The sequence below is a fragment of the Thermobia domestica genome, chromosome 11 (genome assembly GCF_964235325.1).
Source record: "Thermobia domestica chromosome 11, izTheDome1.hap1.1, whole genome shotgun sequence".
Lineage (NCBI taxonomy): Eukaryota > Metazoa > Arthropoda > Insecta > Zygentoma > Lepismatidae > Thermobia > Thermobia domestica.
The window spans coordinates 13,297,094-13,318,100 of NC_137464.1; the positions used below are offsets into that span (position 1 = coordinate 13,297,094).

The 21,007-nt window shown below is 36.1% G+C and overlaps 1 protein-coding gene across 1 annotated transcript in view; it reads right to left on the reverse strand.

Annotated features, from left to right (window-relative positions):
- The window catches only part of LOC145663900 (uncharacterized), a 196,571-nt gene that overhangs the window by 124,420 nt on the left and 51,144 nt on the right, over nt 1-21,007 (reverse strand). The window contains exons 11-12 of the mRNA XM_081730071.1: nt 4,980-5,281; nt 2,678-2,870 (exon numbers count right to left, since the gene is read on the reverse strand). Of these exons, the coding sequence (XP_081586197.1) occupies nt 2,678-2,870; nt 4,980-5,281 (495 nt within the window). The remainder of the gene's footprint in view (nt 1-2,677; nt 2,871-4,979; nt 5,282-21,007) is intronic.

A 21,007-nucleotide genomic window follows, 5' to 3' on the forward strand; every position in this document is an offset into this window, starting at 1 on the left:
AACCCGTCATTTTAAACATTACCTAGCTCTTAACTATTGATGTGAACAAAAGACTCGCGTCGTGCAATTGTTTCCTCGCGTCAGATGGTGCTGTCCGCAAAAAAAATGCGATGTGTACTATTGACAGACTATACATTCCATATTACTAGCTAAATATGCAAAATCACTAAAGCTAATTTATAAATAGATTGCTTATTAGGTTAATCTGGAAGAGATGAATGATTGAAAATTCAGTAGTACATTGTCACTAAATAAGTTCTCAAACATTCTCACACACATATATCTACTCACAACATACATATATTACTACACACATATAAATACATGTTAGTATACAAAATGAAAATCTACATATCTACACTAAATATGGGTACACTTTTCTAAAAATCAACACGTCTTTCAACGGCTCTAACGGGAAAAATAGCTAGGACTAGTTGGTCCTTGTACCTAAACCTAACCCATTTTCTAAATTATAATATTGAATTTGATCAAAAGGAAAAAATTAAGGAAGATTATCTTCTGCAGGGAAAGGAATCTTCAAGTCGTTGTTCAACCCATATTTAGTTGTGTGGAAGCTAGGTCAAATAAGAGTAAATAGGAGTCCCTATTGAAATTTACTGTGACATTTTGACATTTGACTCAACTGATACAAAAATCACGTATACCGCCATGTTCAATATTTTACATTAATACTACTATCATAAAGGAACTATATTACGCACAGGTTACTCGACCTAACTACACGAAGAATGAAAAGGGGAAAATTTTGTGTTTGAATTTCCAAATGTTAGTTTGTAAACATCACAATGCCGGAAAACCAATACACTATTCCTTCAGGCCTGCCCTAAAATGATTGTAACATCAAATATGGCGATCACAATTTGAAATTCCATATTTCGTAGTTTACTAGTTAATTTCTGAATATTTCAGTTATTCAGGACTCCACTTTTGCATCTGTCTTATATTAGCAATTTAAACTATTATTATCTTGTGTCTGGTAGCTTTCTCTGCAAAATTTATTAAATTTCTTACTGGACTATACAAAACGTGTTGACTCCACGACGGCTGTAAAACAAAGACAGTGTAGAGACACGCCAAATCACTAAGTTTGCATCTAGTTTCCAATCACAGCGCAGAAATTTCTTGCGGCGGGATTACAAAATGAATAAAACATTGCAAAAACTGGATACAACCCGATTTTGGCAGGATATGGGTATCTCATCGGGACGAAACGGATCCTAAGGGTCCTAGGAACATTCAGAAAATTTTGTCCAAGCACTAACATATAAATTACATGGAAATAATAATATATATTTTATAATTATCCAAATGAGATGCCGATACACGAAAATTTACGGAGAAAATAATATATAAAGAGAAAAATACATTACTTCCCGGAAATCTACACACTTTATTACTCTAAAACTTCTAAATTAATTGTACTTGGACGAAAACAAAACAGATTTAGTATGTAATTAAAATGTTATACAGTAAAACATGATCATACCTACTATAGTTACACAATGCAATCTAAAATTATTCGGACCGGAATTTAAAATATATATATATACTACTTATGCTGTAACTGAGGGTTACATGTGTAATGATCTGTTGTTGAGCTCTGAGTCTCTTTGCTAAATGCGCTTGCGAGGTAAGACAGATAATGGAATTAGGGAGAGCATTTGGTCATGAGTGTATGTGTGTGTACGTCTGATTTTTATCTGAGCAGCATTATGACACATATAAGTTTGGTGGATTGATGCTAGATATTTTACCTAAGCACTTGTATCAGGTGGTAGATTTGTCGATGTCGGCATTACGCCTGTACCAGTTTAAAGCATTGACGCTCGACCTGCCTCCAATGCCCGGTAGCATTTGAAGGGTACACGGAACGAAGGAGATAATCGATATTTTACATTTTTTCAGGAGAAGCAATTTAAAATGTTGATGGGTGCCTTCTTTCCTTGTTTAGTTGTTTTTCTTGTGTAAGTTTTTCTGCAACGAGTCACTTTCTTCACTGCAAACTAGCACAAACAGGTAGTGTCCATATCGGCTTTTTCGCAAAAATTGCAATGAGCCCCTTTTTTCCTTGTATCCTTCATTTATGGTTTGTAGCAATATTGGGTTTGGGGCGGCGCCTAACGTACCAATTTGTTTAGTGGATCGACGCTGGACATCATGGCCATGTGCCAGGAAGCCTGAATTCTGATACGTAAGATCTGGTGTGAGGTGCCTGAGAATTATGCCCGCACCCCTTTCTAATGGAACAATCGGTGAGAACTGGATAATGCTCCCCACTCTATTTTGGCATTAATCAGTAGAAGGTCCCACACCCACTTAAATAAATAAATAATAATAATAATATCGCGAAGTGGGTTAGGGGTATCACTAAATATATCTACATAAAATTGTCGATCGCAAACAACGCAAAACATATTTTTTTTTAAAGAATTGTGATGTTAAGTCAGACAATATTTACAGAGGATAGATGATCGCAAAATGAGATTTGCTTTATTGATGCCATATCAAAAACTCACAAAACCAACACATAATACCAATGACCACAGACTGAAACGTAACTTTTCCATTGTGTTGACGCAAACTGATATATAATTGGGCCTTTTTTTCTAAGAATAAGCTATTCACTTAATCCAAGCTGCAAAAAGTAAAAATTTACCTTCTTCAGTAAGGAATAAAGTCTTCACTTTTGCAGATCCCATACTAATATATTTTACTTTGAATGGAGATACGTCTTCCGCACTCATATGCACAAGCGATTCTCCCTCCTTTTCCAAAGTAACAGCTATTTTGTTATCTGTAATTTTGACGTCTGCATTGTAAACTTGGCCTGGATTCCAATACGTATATACCTAAAGAAAAAGAAATTAAAATTATACGGTAAGTATATCAGATTTCCGATAAATATGTATACAGCAAGCCATTAGTACACTTGGTTTTGTTAAATTCATTTCTTTTTTCTTTACAGGTATTGGTTCATTGGAGTTTAGCTTCCTCCTTCAGGGAATCACATGAGCTCCTGAAGGGAATCTAACCGTGCTCTGCGCCCATATCATATGAAGATATAATTTTCCTTACACGTACACTTTGACCATTACCTCCCATCTCTCTCTCTCCCAAAGTCATATTAGTTACAAAATTGTTCTCCTAGGTTCAAGTAACTTTGTATCTCCACACAGGGGTGCCCACAAGGGGGGGCTATGACGCAAACTGCGTCATTGAAATATTTGGGGGGTTAAAAATCTATATAAATATGTTTGAGAGGGTGTAAAAATTAATCGAAAAGATTTTTTCGTGGAATGGATAGGCAATTGAGGGGGGGTGCGTCATTGACATGAGGGGGGGCACTACTGTCTCCACACGTACTAATCATACTTCAATGAAACTTCGTAAATATATAATCTAAGAGAGAACTGCCTAACTGCCAGTTGTCTCGCAGCGAAGATCTTTTGTATGGACTTTTATATGAACTTACAAGTATGTTGAATGGCCTCAAGTAAGTGTAACATGCGTCATATGTACAAAAATTTACATGAGTAAAACAACATGATATTTACGTACTCCTTAATTGTATAACAAGAATTTTCTAATAGAAATAATTTTAACTTTTGTCTGAACCTTTTCATATTTTCTTCATACTTTATATCAATAGGCAACATGTTGTACAACTTAACACCACCATAACTTACACTTTTTTGATACATTGCTGAACGGTGATTACACAAATGAAAATCATTTTTATTTCGCGTATTATGATTATGTACATCCTTATTTGTTACGAATGCTGATGAGTGTTCTTTTAAATACAAAAGAGCCGATACAAATATAAACTATCCAGTGGAAGTATATTGACCTCCTTAAACAAATGTCTACAAGAAAAATTCGGCCTCTTATCACAAAGTATTCTTATGGTTTTCTTCTGAATTTTGAAAACATTAAATCTCTGACTTGAATTTCCCCAAAACATGATACCATATTGGAGGATAGAGTTAAAACGTGAATGGTACAGGGTTTTAGCTAATTTTAAATTTGCCTTCTTTCTAATAATCCTTAGCGCCAGGGCCGTGCCGTGAAAAATCAGCGCCCGGGGCGAGAGTATACGACGGCACCCCATACATATATTCCAAGTAATTTTTCCTTTCCTTTGCCCCCTTTTCTCGCGATTTTTCGCCCCCTTCACGGCATGGCCCTGCTTATTGCATAACATTTTATTTTATTTATTAATAACACTCTATATGAAGTTCCCATGTCAGGTTATGATCTATAGTAAGACCTAAAACATCAAATTCATCGTACCCAGCTCTCGGTGAAGAGGGTGTAAACACTGTACGAGGATAGTACGTTGTGGCAAGCTGGGCCTTTCAGCAATACGAAAGAGAGAGAGGGGGAGAAAAGAAAAAGGGGTTAAATAATTTTTGGTGTCCAGAGTTTGCGTTTTATTCCTTTCATTTATGTTAATAGAAAAAGCCAGAACAAACTCTTAATCTTTCTTCCCTGTGGTCGTCATGGTCTTCAAATTCGGATATCGTGGACGAGGCAAATAGAGGTAATACATCAGAGATTTCCACATATGCTTTCAATTAAGTTATTCCTCGTATAATAATAATAATAATAATAATAATAATAATAATAATAATAATAATAATAATAATAATAATAATAATAATAATAATAATAATAATTTTTCATTATGTTATCTGTAAGTCAAACATTTTAGAATAAAATCTTACATAGGTATCTGCTTGTGCGTATCTCTTCTTCAATACAACAAAATTGCAGCAATAAAATGTGATACATAGAAATTGCATCAGCGTTCATTCAACATCTTGGAGTCTTCAAATTTAACTTGTGCTAAAACGCTGAGAACATTTCTAGAGTCCTGAGCTTTTACGAATTTTTAATGTGCATATTACTCAATAGCAATACTTACACCATTGTTTTTCTAATTTATTTGCACTTACGTTCTTTTCTTCCATTTTTATACAACGTCTACTATCCATATCCCTATGTCCAACATGATAACCTTCATATTTGTCATTTGAACTGCCTGGATTATCTGTACACTTCAAAATGTATATGTCTCTATAGTCATATTTTCCAAGTCGAATGAAATACATATTTGAAGACCTCAAATTCTTCTGTTCAGCTAAAAATATTTGTATGTGTCCTTTGCTGGAAAATGTTTTGAAGTTCAAAGAGACATCACCATCAAAAGTTTTGAATGAAGTGGCATTATTCTCGGTGACTCCGCCAAATGTAGATCCTGAAATTAAAATTAGAAGAATTGTACATTACTGCTAGTCAAACTAACATTTCTTTGAAGTATACGCACACATATTGTTACAACAAATGAGAACACACGTTATTGTATATACAAAAAGCTATAACAAGCCTCAAACCATGGCGCTATTAATTTAGATGGCAAGTTTCTCAGATGCTAAATTGAGAGTAAATCAGCTTAGTCAGCTGATTTTAACCCGATGCAATGAGTCACATGGAAATTCTAAAATTTGAAGTGTAAGATATGAATATTCCTGACACGCGTTATTATCGATATTAGCGATGATAACCACTTTAGCAGTGACTCCGGATCCTCACGCATAACACATACAAACACAAAATATTGAATGAAATAGGGTTCAACACTTGAGAAAGTGATAAAAAATTAATAATGCCCGGGAGAGAATAACCATTCAAATGGTTGCTCTCGATCGTCATACGACGAACTGAATTATAAGCATCATGATGGATAATTGAAGAAGTGAAGATAATGAATAATCTTCGTGAGGATCCGTTACAGTGGTTCTATTTCTCGGAAATTCTTCATTCTCATTACTCCTTAAGTATTCTACCATCTTCCCTTGAATTCTGTTTACCATGTGATAATTCTGATCAACAGTTGCAGTGGTTATTCTTTCTCGGATATTGTTAATTCTTGTCGCTTTCTTTATTATTTCAGCGTATTTCTTTGACTTCATTTTATCTTGTGAGGGTCGAGAGCAAACGTTGAAGTGATTATACTCTCCCAAAGATTCTTTATTCTTCAAGTGTTCCAACATGCCTCTTCGAATGCTTATTAAGTCAGGATTTACAGCAATCATAGCAGCGATTATTCTTTCCCGATTATTCATTTTTGACATATTTTCAAGTATCCCACCCAGTTTCTTTAAATTTTGAATGTCGTATGAGAATCCAAAAGAACTATTGCAATATTTATCCTCTACCGATGATTTTTATCGTTTCCTTAACTATTACATGTATCTTTAAATCCTATTTATCGTATGAGGATTCAGAGCAAACGTTGGAATCACAATTCATATATCCAACTGATGTATGAGATTCCCCAATACTTTCATCAGCATGTCTAGCATAATGGAAGTGACAGCTGCTCCAATTCTGTGCCGCAAACTGGGTGGGTCACTACATGGCACACCTCTTGTTGCCAAAGAAAGTACCTGAAAAATATCCAGATAAGCACTTCCTATTATGTATCCTTTAGTATAAAAGAACGGCCGTAAATTTGCCATCGATATATTAAACAAAAAAAAAGTTGAGAATGATACAAGAGCGTTGCCAGAACGAACTTAAAAAGAATTATTTTTCTTATTAACTTCTACAGGCTATATACCAATTGTTCTATGTACTTTTTATTATTATACTCATAAAACAATTCTTGTAATGTATCTACCCTTTTATAATTTCCCTGAGTACTAAATTTTTCCACATGTTTTGTTCAAGAAACGTTCTACGATAAGTTGTTTTACGAAGACACATGCTCAAAACAGAGGGCTCAAATTGTTTAAAAAATCGCAAAATATCACTTCTCTATGACTTATAGTCCCAAACCAGTGGCTAGTTGGACAGTAGTCATCGGTTACAATTAATCGGTTAAAACATGCTGCGTTTTTGGAATTATCGCTGGAGCTTATGCTACAGTGTTGACATGGATTTTTCGCCAGCATAAATACCATAATTCTATCCAGGTCTGGAATAAAAATATTCTATCGTAATCATGTTCAGTAGTCGATAATGCCAATAAAGTATGTGGTTGAAAATAATGGTATAGGTAATTACTACAATAGACCCAAAATAACGTGATTGCTAATCAGAAGACAATGCACGACATTTCAGAGTAGAACCTGCTCAGAATAAACGTAGCCCTGCAGTGAGCAATGCCTTTTCCTTAGCGGCCAAGTTATTATTTTTGCGTCTACTGTAAGAGGTTGATTCACGTTACGTCAAAGAAGTGTTATGATCACAGTAGTAGGGGTCGACGTATGGCTCGCCGAGTCAGCAAAAATTTCTCGATTCTGATTGGCTGAGAAAGGTCACGTGACTTGAGGCCCCGCGCACGCGGGAAATTCAAATTTTCAGGTCACGTGGTATGACGTCATGAGTCACCCCGCGGGGAAATCCCTCACCAAGATTTTTGGAATTTGTTCCCTTTTACGGGTAAGATGAGTACTTTGATACCTCATTCTGATTGGTTGATAGCTGTCACGTGATCTTAGACCCTGGGATATTTGAAAATTCGTTCCCTTTTACGGGTAACATGAATGCTTTGGTACCACGATGCTGATTGGTTGATAGAGGTCACATGATCTTAAGCCCTGGGATTTTTGAAATTTGTTCCCTTTTACGGGTAAGATGAGTGCTTTGGTACCTCGATTTTGATTGGCTGATAGAGGTCACGTGATCTTAGGTCCTAGGATTTTTGAAAATCGTTCCCTTTTACGGATATTTTCTTTGATGAGTACTTTGGTATTTTCTTTGATGAGTATACTGATTGGCTGATAGAGGTCACATGATTTCAGACCCACCATACGGTGAACAGATTACATGGTATAACGTGGAGAAATCCCTCACTGATTTGTTTCCGTTTACAGGTAAGATGAGTGTTTTGGTACCTCGATTTTGATTGGATTGATAGAAGTTACATGATCTTAGCCCCCCCAGCCCATGAGGAAAATTCAATTTTTGTTTAGGTTACGTGATATGACGTCATGTGATCGGTCGATCCATCCTAGACCGGGATTTTAGAATTTTGTTCCCTTTTTATGGTTATCCTTTTTGGTACCTTAAATTTCCCATGGAGGGTTCAACCCCCTCCTTAAATAACCCTTTTTTTTGGTATCATGATATTGTACTGAAGTTTACATTAAATATTATCGTTCTCTTTGACAGATAAGGTGATTACCAGCTTTCTTACTTTGATGGAGAGACAGCTTGCCTTATATGTTTACGTATAGAGATCCTGTCCTTGAATTAGTAGCCTATGTCTCTGGAAGTAACAATGGTGAAAGAGGGGGGGGGCATCCTTGTCGCTTGTAGATTTCTTATAACACATTGTTGTGAGTTTAAGCGATTTTTTAAACGCTCAGTAAGCGCTTCATTAATGGAAACAGTGTTGCCAGATTTTTCTTACCTAAACTGCTCCGATTCTTTTCGAAACGGTTCCGCAGAGTGCAAGAAATTTTGAACTAAAATTTTTTCGAACTAAAAAAATTGAAACTAAAAAATTTTCGAACAAAAAAAATTGAAACAAAAAAGTTTCAAACAAAAAATTTTCGAACTAAAAAATTTCAAAAAATTTTCGAACTAAAAAATTGAAACAAAATTTTGTCGAACTAAAACATTTTTTAAAAACAAAAGTTTAGAACTAAAGATGTAAATCACATCTAAAAATTTTCAAATCAAACTTTTTATCGAACTAAACTTTTAAAATTTTCGAAGTAGAAATTTAAACCAAGTTTTAGAAAACTAAAAAGAAAAATCCTAATAAATGTTTTTTTTTCAGGAATCGAACTCAGGTCTTTCAAACCAAAGATGTGTATGCTAACCGCTTAAATGAGATCGGATTTAATCATGCTTGGTGGGTTTCGAACCATGGTCCTTGAAAAGGATGCACTTATACTTTAAGAAAATAAATCTGACAGTGTAACGCTTCCGTTCGTGGATTAAAATAAAATACTGATAGACTTCTTTGTGTGTTGACATAGAAGCACATATGATTGAATGCAAACGTCAGCGAATGTTGTATCGTATTACTTTTGTTTTACTACGAACGTGTCAGCATGATTCATGAAAAAAGCAAACATTGACATTCTCGTATGGAATATGAGGAAAATGAAATGTCGTCACAGTTGCGACAGATAGTGACATGATCCTGACAGAAGACATTTGGGATGATGTTATGATCGGAATTGCGATACTAGATGATGTAACTATTGAGAAACGTGAATGACGTCACGATCGATTGTTACACATCGTTTTGGTTCGTGATTCATGACAAAAGCAGCGTTTTGATTGGTTCGTTGTGACATCATTTTATGAATTTCCTCGTTTCTGATTGGCTGACGGTGACGTTTTCATAGCGACCTAAATAAAAATCTAAATTTCATTTTTCAAATCCTACACCGCTCTCAACTGTCAAGTGAGGTCTACTTTTTTAAAAATGTCTTCATTGCACCGATTTTTCGTTCATTGAATTTGAGGTAAGTTCAGTGAGATTTTATTTTTCACACAAGATTCGAAAAATCATTTTTATTTCATACTAGCAGCGTTCACCCCGCTTCGCTGCGGTCACCCCGGAACGCAATAAACTTTGTTACTTAGATAATTTTTACTTTTTCGCTTTCAAGTGATATGATAAAAACCATAGAAGATTGCAGTAAATCTTAACATTATATCGCCTGTCATTTATGTTAACCCGCCCCGCTTCGCTGCGGTCATCCCGGTGCTGGCATATTGTAAAAGTGTCTGTAAAAATAAGCAAATCTTTTAAAAAATTTTAAACAGAAGATTCAAGCTATTTTCCGCTGTATATCGCCTGTCATTTATGTTAACCCGCCGAGTTACAGGGTCATGCGGGTTGCATATAAATACGTTTATTTTTACCTATGATGAACTAACAAAGGTCAATTATCACTTGATGGTCAATTATCTCAAGACACTGGTAATTAAAAATTAAAGTGATATGATAAAAACCATCTAGGGTCCAAATCCTAATAACCCCCCAAAAATAAAAGAAATTGGTTCAGCCGTATTAGCGTGATGAGGGAACAAAGGATTTTGTACGTTCTCTTTTATATAATAGATTTGTGGGCGGATCACGAATACACTGTTTTACTTTTAGTACGAAATATTTAGGCTATGAAGGAATTAGTGGAAGGGGAAAGTGGGAGTACGAATCAGGAATCCCCACACATTAAAACTAAGCACGAGAAATGATATTGTTTAGCGTCCCTTCAGCTTAATGTTGAATCTGAGCACCCTTCGGGAATTGAACCATGGCCAGAAATGTGTGCGCTTAGTTTTGAAAAGAATGCATTACAGAATTTTAAAAACTATGCCTGAGAATAATATGGTTCGATTCTCTTTGAAAGCATTATTTTAGTTTAGCGTCCCTTCAGCTTAACGTGATATTCGAGCAATCACCTGGGATTGAACCAAGGCCAGAGGTGTGTACGTCAACTATTTAGCTTAGTTTTGAAAAGAATGTATGATAACGCATGAGAATATTAAATTTCAAAAAAGGCTTGACAGCAAAGCAAACCCACCGAGGATTGAACCAGGGCCTTCTACGTTAGAAGCATGTACGCTAACCACTTAGCCACGAGTGCATGAATATTTGGTTAAAAAGTTTTACGCTATACAGATTTTGTTTTACAATTACATATGCGTAACGTTAATGTTTGATGAATCTCTTAAACTTGCAAATGCATTGTTTTAGTTTAGCGTACCTTCAGCTTATCGTAATATTCGAGCAAATACCTGGGATTGAACCAGGGGCCAGAGGTGTGTACGTCAACCATTTAGCTTAGTTTTGAAATGAATGTATGATAACGCATGAAAATATTAAATTTCAGAAAAGGATTGACAGCAAAGCAAACCCCACCGAGGGTTGAACCAGGGCCTTCCATGTTAGAAGCATGTACGCTAACCGCTTAGCCATGATGAAAATAAAAAAAGAGTGCATGAATATTTGGTTAAAAGTTTTACGCTATACAGATTTTGTTTTGACAATTACGTATGCGTAACGTTAATGTTTGATGAATCTCTTCAACTTGCAAACGCATCATTTTAAAGGTCGTTGTGAGTGGAAAAAATGCTTACGCGTACTTTGTCACATCTCAGCACTGTTAAAACATTCATTCATTTCATGCATTCTTTTTATCACTATAGAATGGTAGGTCAGTTAAATGCTGATGCAATGGTCTCGAGTTTGACAGCAATAAAACACTCATTTCAGTAACATAATTATTAAAAAAAACTTTGATTTCTAGTACGTGTGCTTTCATAATGAGATTCTGAACGCCACCGCCAGGGAATCAAACTCAGAACCTTTACATGAATTGCTTAGTTAAGAATTTATCATGAATGTTATGATTTCCTGTTTATCAGGTGATTAAGATTTTTCTTTCTTCTTTTCTTTTGTAGTAAATTCACGTTGGTCAATTCCTGTTTTTCCCATTACATATTTCTTTTACCGTACCTGTTTGTTTGTTTTTTCCTTTTTTAACCATGGCCGAATCGGGTTTTACTGTTTGTAATGAAATCACTCGTCATTATAGACGATTTAACATTGAAGGCAGAATGTTGGAAGTACAATTTACCGCACCACCCGTAGGAACCGATATTATCCAATACGTTCATAATAGTTTCCAAGCAATGCTGGACCATTTATTAGCCAATGTCGACGATGAGGCGATGGTTGGTTTATCGGTAATATCGCCACGCAACACGAATAAGCCATTTTGGGTGAGTTTTCGCCAAGCACGAAACCTGACTCTGGAGACGATGTGGGCCTCGTTTGAAAGAGTTTTACAAAGTAACAATTCATTTCTCCTGCACGAACCATTCACCGTTCATTTTCATCGTGTCGATATTCCACGTGGCTATGGCGGTTTGTGGCAAGGAGTACTGGAGAACGAAGAATTGTTACGTAGCAAGCGAGGGATTGTACGTGTAAGAAATCAAGATTCAAGGTGTCTGGCGTACGCCCTTGTTATTGCTATTGGCCTGAAAAAATACAAGAATGTAGATATGAAACGACATACGCAATATAAAAATCAGAGAAAATGTGTTGTGGGCCAAGAAGTCGAGACGTTATGTTCAAATGCAGGAGTCAATTTGGATCATGGTGCCAGTGTAAATGAAATTCGACAATTCCAGTCATACCTCAAAGAATATAAAATTACAGTGTACACCAGTTTCACAGGTCATGACATCATGTACGAGAGACCCAACGATGAAAATCGCACTCCCATAAATTTGATTTGTTTGGCTGGACATTTTGACATCATTCAATCTTTAACTGCTTGTTTTCCTACCAATTTCTACTGTGAAGCGTGCCATAAAAAGTATAGTGAACGTAACAGACATGTGAAAAAATGTCCTGTAACATGTTCAAAATGCTTACAGAGACCTCTATGCGACAAGAACCAAACACCGATATTGTGCAACGACTGCAATCGTCAATTTTACGGCGAAGAATGTTTTAACAATCATCGGAATGCAATATATCATCATGGGGAACCTATATGTAGAATGGTGAAGCAATGTACTAAATGTTACAGAGTATATTCTTTTGTACGAAGTGGACAACGCATTCATGACTGTAATGAGATCTTTTGCAATGTATGTAAGAAGATTGTTCCAGGATCGCATCAATGTTTTATGCTTCCTGATCGATAATGCTTGAAACCTAGTGTTCCATCACTCATGCACGCAAAGAAAGCCTTGTTGATTTTCTATGATATAGAATCTATGCAGGACAAAAATATTGATGATAATATGTATGTACACGTTCCGAATTTATTGGTTGCACAACAAGTGTGTTATGCATGTGTTGAAAACGATAATATCCAGCAGGCTTGTAGTACGTGTGGTCAGCGCCAGCATATTTTCCAAGGAGACGATCCAGTTTTTAATTTTCTCCAGTACTTGCGGGAACGTCGTCCCAATATAAATAGGATTTTCTGTCTCGCTCACAATTCGAAGGGCTACGATGGACATTTTATTCTAAAGACCATGGTAGAACAATGTCAATGGAGACCTGACGTCATATTAAATGGGACCAAGATATTGAGTTTAACCTTGAATAATCTGATGTTCATTGACTCTTTGAACTTCCTACCTATGGCATTAAGTAAATTGTCAAAAGCGTTCAATTTACCCGCAACCAAAGGCTACTTCCCGCATTTCTTCAACACCAAAGAAAATCAATCGTATATTGGACCACTTCCAGAAACGAAGTATTATGGCGCAAATGAAATGGCCGTCGAAGACAGGAACAAGTTCATGCAGTGGTACAACGATCATCGTAATGGCACGTTTGATTTCCAGAAGGAAATTATCAATTATTGTATTCAAGATGTCAATGTACTGCGACAAGCATGCGTTTCGTTTATGACGTCATTTGAAGCAGAAACCAAAGTGAATTTCTTCTTGGAGACGATAACGATTGCAAGTGCTTCTAATTTAGTATTCCGCCGGAATTTCCTCAAACCCAACACCATTGGAATTCTACCGGCACATGGCTATCGATGGAGAAGTACCCAATCGATCGCTGCAATGCAATGGCTGGCCTACATTGAAAAAACCGAAGGAAAACAAATCTTACATGCGGCCCGACAAAAAGAAGTGTTTATTGCGGGATTCCATGTTGATGGCCACTACCAAGATCCTGAGACGTTAGAGGAGCACATCTACGAGCATGCCGGCTGTTTTTATCACGGCTGTAAAGTGTGTATTACTACAGGCCGTAATCATCCAATCTACGGCAATCCAGAAGACACTATGGAATTCCGTTATGAACGAACGCAACGAAAAAATGCAAGACTGCGTGAATTGGGGTACATTGTACATGAAATGTGGGAGTGCGAATTTAAACAGTTCTTGAAACAAAATCCAGCAATGGCGACGTATCTGAAGAATCACCCGTACATGAACCGCAGACCATTAAATCCAAGAGAACTTTTTTGGAGGAAGGACCAATTGTGTGAAATTGTACCACCAAGTCGACGAAAAAGCAGGAGAAGTAATAAAATATTTCGATATTCTTTTGCTTTATCCTTACATAAATAAGTGTGCTAAATACCCTGTAGGACATCCTAGAATTTATCTACAGGGTGATGAAAATATACCACCAATAAATAAAGTCAATGGTCTGATCAAAATGACGATATTGCCAAGTCGCCATCTTTATCATGGCCTCCTGCCTTACCGATGCAACAAGAAACTATTGTTTCCACTGTGTGCTGCGTGTGCCAAAGAAATGAACCCAGACCCTACAGCAACATGTACACACAATGATCAGGAGCGGTGCCTCACTGGAACATGGGTATCATATGAAATACAAAAGGCAATAGAATTAGGATATCAACCGGTGGAAATCTTTGAAATTTGGGATTATGACATTGAACAATATGATCCCATCACGAAAACAGGTGGCTTGTTCACGGAATACATCAATACGTTTTTGAAATCGAAAATGGAAGCTTCTGGCTGGCCCAGTTCCTGTGTGACCGAAGAAGACAAATCAAAATTTATACAAACCGTCCTGGAGCGTGAAGGTATTGCATTGGATCCGACCAAAATTGAAAATAATCCTGCACGAAGAAGTTTATCTAAGCTTTGTGTTAACTCTCTATGGGGAAAGCTTTGTCAGCGTTCAAACTTTAGCCAGACCACAATTATTGATCGGCCGGAAGAATTTTATGAAAAACTCACTTCCCCCGACATTAAACTCCATCAAATTGTACCCATCAATGATACCATGTTATATGCGTTCTGGGAGTACAATGAATATGTGCCTGTTCAAAACCGAAACACCAATGTCGTGTTAGGTGCATTTACAACATGTCAGGCACGTCTAGAACTGTACAAGTACCTGGAAATGTTGCAGGAACGTGTTTTATATTTCGACACGGATTCTGTGATTTTTACAGAAAAGCCTGGAGAGCCAACCATTGAACCTTCAACGTACTTGGGATGCTTATCGGATGAGATGGAGTCTTATGGCCAACGAGCGTACATCAAGACATTTGTTAGTGGAGGACCGAAAAATTACAGCTTAGAAATATACAATCCAGACACCAACGTCACCAGCTACATATGTGAAATTAGAGGATTTACATTAAACTACAATGCAGGGCAGCAATTAAATTTCAACACGCTAAAAGAAATGATTACAAATCAATGCCGTGGACAAGTCACCATTACCATCCCCAATAAAATATGCAGGACCAAAGACCATACCATCGTCACACGCAAAGAAGAAAAAATGTACAGCATCCAGTACACAAAACGTCGATTTAAAGAACTCAATTCCTATGATACGGTTCCGTACGGGTACGTTAAAAAACAGAAGATGGAACTGGAAAAAGAAGAAGATGAAGAAAAAACTGTAAACACCCAATGAGGCCGCCATTTCTTTTTTCCTTTTCCTTTTCTTTTTTCCCTTCTTAACCACAAAGCAGCAACACCAAGAAAATGCAGTACCCAGAAGAGTTCATAAACCACCAACACCACCATCAATGTAAGAAATGCAGTCATCTCGTATCCAAGGAGGAACCTTGACCATAAAGCAGCAACACCAAGAAAATGCAGTACCCAGAAGAGTTCATAAACCACCATCAGTGGAAGAAATGCTGTCATCTCGTACCCGAGGAGGAGGATGGAACAAAACACATCCATCTTTTACGAGTAAGTTTTATTTCTCTCTTATCAATATTGACTCGTTTTTATTGTTTCAGAAAAAAAATTCATAAAGTAATCCATTGTTTCTTCGTTTTCTTTACAGGATACGTCTACAGGATTCGAAGATTATGACACGTCCAAAATATTCATTAACTAGATTCTGTATATATTATGTTAATAAACCTTTTGTTAAAATACAACAAGTTGAAAAAAAATATGTTTTATTATTTCTTGAAACCTTGAACACATGTTTCCAAATAATGGTAATCTTGAAAATTTAAGGTGGAAAATATATCCAAGATTTGGTTTAAATGATTAGTTGGAAATATTTTGTTCGAAAAATTAATTAAAGAATTTTTTTAGTGTCCAAAATTTGGTTTTTAATTTAGTTCAAAAAAATTGATTTGAAAATATTCAAATGTGGTTTACATCTTTAGTTCGAAACTTGTTTTTAAAAATTGGTTCGAATTTTTTTGAAATTTTTTAGTTCGAAATTTTTTTGATTTGAAAATTTAGTTCGAAAGTTTTTAGTTTAAATATTTTTTTCGAAATTTTTTAAATTTTTTTAGTTCGAAATTTTTTTGGGTTCGAAAATTTTTTAAATTTTTAGTTCAATAATTTTTTGATTTGAAAATGTAGTTTAGTTTAAAATTTTTTGTTCGAAAAATTTGTTTAAATTTTTTAGTTCGAAATTTTTTTGAATTTTTTGTTTCAAAATTTTTAGTTCGAAAATTTTTTGTTTGAAAATTTTTGTTTAAAATTTTTTAGTTACAAATTTTTTTAGTTCGAAAAATTTTAGTTTAAAATTTCTTGCACTCTGCGGAACCGTTTCGAAAAGAATCGGAGCAGTTTAGGTAAGAAAAATCTGGCAACACTGTTTCCATTAATGAAGCGTTTACTGAGCGTTTAAAAAAATCGCTTAAACTCACAACAATGTGTTATAAGAAATCTACAAGCGACAAGGATGGACCCCTCTTTCACCATTGTTTAAAAAGGTAAGAAAGCTGGTAATCATCTTATCTGTCAAAGAGAACGATAATATTTAATGTAAACTTCAGTACAATATCATGATACCATAAAAAAAGGGTTATTTAAGTAGTGGGTTGAACCCTCCATGGGAACTTTAAGGTACCAAAAAAGGGAACAAAATTTTAAAATCACGGTCAAGTGTGGATCGGCGTTACAGCACTCTGAATCTCTCACATGGGCTGTGGCTAAGATCATGTGACTTCTATCCGCCAATCAAAATCGAGGTACCAAAACATTCATCTTATCCGTAAAAAAAGGAAACAAATGAGTGTGGGTTTCTCCATACGTTATATCATGTAATCTGTTCACCGTGTGCTGGGTCTGGAATCACGTGACTTCTATCAACCAATCAGAATCGAGGTACCAAAGTTATTGTACTGAAGTTTACCTTAAATATTATCGTTCTCTTTGACATATAAGATGATTACCACACTCATCTTAGCCGTAAAAGGGAACGAACATAAAAAATCCCGGTGAGGGATTTCCCCGCGGGGTGACTCATGACCTCATATCACGTGACTTGAAAATTTGAATTTCCCGCGTGGGCGGGGTCTAAAGTCACGTGACCTCTCTCAGTCAATCAAAATCGAGGTACCAAAGCACTCATCTTACCCGTAAAAGGGAACGAAGTTCAAAAATCCCAGGGCTTAAGATCATGTGACCTCTATCAACCAATCAGCATCGTGGTACCAAAGCATTCATGTTACCCGTAAAAGGGAACGAATTTTCAAATATCCCAGGGTCTAAGATCACGTGACAGCTATCAACCAATCAGAATGAGGTATCAAAGTACTCATCTTACCCGTAAAAGGGAACAAATTTCAAAAATCTTGGTGAGGGATTTCCCCGCGGGGTGACTCATGACGTCATACCACGTGACCTGAAAATTTGAATTTCCCGCGTGGGCGGGGCCTCAAGTCACATGACCTCTCTCAGCCAATCAGAATCGAGAAATTTTTGCTGACTCGGCGAGCCATACGTCGACCCCTACTACTATCACGTGGTGGCGGTAAAAATTATTGATTCAAGCCACGAGGGACATGACAGATTACGAAATCTTGAAGTGCAACACGAGCAAAAATAAGGCACTGAAAGTTGGTGAAACCAAATCTCAGAGCTAGTTTGTCTGAAGAGATTTTGGACACATTTTTACTAGTGAGTATGGAAAGAGACATGTTAAATTTAGGCCGTGTCCAAAAGTGCATAGTGCACACATCGAGGGTGCACACTCGAAGTCTGCAAATGGAGTGCACACTAAATAGTGTACACTTCGCTAAATTAGCTTTTGATCCACACTTGTTTACAGCACCTCATCGTGTTGGAATATGGAACATTGATAACAAAAGAAAGGAGAATTTCGAATACAAGAAAAATTAACATGCTTTTTTTTTTTTTTAGATGAATGACTTTCCAGTTATATTAATGGGACATAACCATAAAATGACTTAAGAGTTTCTTTCATGCATGCCAAGAGCTTCAGCTTTGCCGTATCTGCAAATATTTATCAGCATAAAAAACACTAAACTATTGGGGATGTTCTATTTTATTAGACATGCTTGCGCGAGGGAATATTTATTAATCCCCCGGAAGAAAAGTAGTACTGGTGGCTAGGGCGCTGATGACACTGTTGCGAAGTAACTTAGGAATTTTATTGCAGGTGAAAGTAGGCAATTTGCAAGAGCGTTAGGACACCGAAGATACCGAGGGGAGCGCTATTTACAATAATGTGGCTCAAAACTGCTTTGGGAGAGTGTTCATATTGAGTATAATTCCTTTGAGCATGTAAAAGTTAACACTTACAAGAATGACAAGGAAAGAAGTGGTGGGGTTGAACAATATGAGGACCAATATTTATAGGAAAAAGCTATTATATAACTATATAATACCAGTTTTCAGATTGAATCAGCCAATCAAGAACCAGCATTTTCAGCCAATCAGGAACCAGCACTTTCGCCAGCCCAGAGTATATATTACTTATATTCGCTGATCTCTACATAATTGCCCTGATGATGAGAACGATGACAGCTCTCGAAATGTTGGCCTATCCACCAGTTTTCACCTGGCTGATTGCCCGAGAAGAACTTTATCATATACGCCGCCAGGAAAGCTTCAAATCTTACTTCAAACACATATACGGGGAGGAAATCCTACTCAGCATATTACAACTTCAAGACCTGCGTAAGAAGAATGCTCGAACACTTTGTACTCTTGCCTTCCTTTTGAGATGCAGAGATCAGAACGTCATTCCTGTCTTCGCACAAATACGATACCCATTTCACTCGCTTCGAATTAGCAACATTACATAGCCAGGCAATCACAGCTCCAGTTTTCAGATTGAATCAGCCAATCAGGAACCAGCATTTTCAGCCAATCAGGAACCAGCACTTTCGCCAGCCCAGAGTATATATTACTTATATCCGCTGATCTCTACATAATTGCCCTGATGATGAGAACGATGACAGCTCTCCAAACGTTGGCCTATCCACCAGTTTTCACCTGGCTGATTGCCCGAGAAGAACTTTATCATATGAAATACCAATTTATAAGGATCACGTGTACTCAAGGTGGATAACCCTAATTAAAGTAATATGTTAATATATATCTATATCTATATCTATATCTACATATATATATATATATATATATATATATATATATATATATATATATATATATATATATATATATATATATATATATATATATATATATATAAGATTACTATCTTATAAGCCCGCTTAAATTGAGTTCTGTACATTGTATACACTTCAACATTTGCGTGCACTTCACCATGCTTTCGGCGCCCTGCATCTTTCTTCAAATATACCCGTTGCCTCTCCTACATGCTTCCCACTACGAAAGTGGTTACTCAGTAACGAAATAAATCCCCTCATCCAAATATAATCATAAAATGGTACTATTAATCTAATAAGAATTTTATGAAAATTAAGAGACGGTTTTATGAAAAAATACAGTATGCAATGTAGTGGCTCTCATTGTTCAAGAATACCGAAGGAATTATTTGTTCATAATCAATTCATAATGGGATTAATTCGTAATGGGGTTAATGAATTAAAAGGAACGCAAGTCTTTACTTTGGCCATTTCATTCAGTGAATTGTTCAATGAACCGATTCGTAACCAAGACTGAAAAGAACGTGCGCTGCGAGCTTCTAACCTGCCTTCATTCGCTTACGCTCGCTCGGCAATAATATGTGAATTAAATATTAAACTTTGGTATAGAAAGGAACCAACCTAGTTACTAACTTTATATATATATATATATATATATATATATATATATATATATATATATATATATATATATATATATATATGAGCTAACAGGCAAGTTCTGAAAACCGGAACCGAAAGATCAAATCCCTGAATCGAAGAATTAAAAAAATGAAATGGCCAAAGTAAAGAACTATCAAGAGGAATTTGTGAAATCTTTGATAAATGTGGAGAAAGAAATTTTTCATCTGTATTTCACTTTTGGGCAGCTGTCAAAAATGCAAAATGTGTGGTAATTGATATATTACAGGCTCTCAAGTGCAAGGAAATATGGTAGCTTTGAAAGGAATTTGTTTAAAATCAAAAATCGAAACTAGAAAATTAGGCCTATCTACCTACGAATTAACATCTGCAGCTGCAGCTGTAGCTGTAGATATAGGGAAATGGATAATCTAGGTATTCATTATTCTATGATAGAGCTAAACATTTTAATTCATACGCCACTGAAACTTGTCAAATAGCTCCATTACCGATAGTATAATTATTTCCATTTAGCTACATAAACCATGTAATATTTAAACACAAATGCCTTTAGAGCATTACAATATCAAGAGCATCCAAATTAAAACGGCCTACTGGCTTAATACAATACGTATTTAATGCATTAAAAAGATTTACAATAATGAATGCAGGTGAGCATTCAATTTTGTCTGTATAATCAGTTTATTTCTGTATGTGCCCAACGAGTAGCAGGGAGAATGTCTAGGCGATATTTAATTTCTCTCCAGGTTGCCTGTAACATGTGTGGCGTTAAGTGTCTCAATACCTCCGCAGATGCTCTCACGAAGCTCTTCCGCAGTTGTCATTTTTGTTGTATACAACATCTCCTTAACATACTTCCACAGGTAAAATCCAGGGGCAATGGCCAGGAAATTGGAGCAAATCTTGCTATTCATTTTTGTAGGAATTCCCCACTCAATATGCTCCAGATTCCCATATTCCAGTGTAGAAATATTCCATCCTAC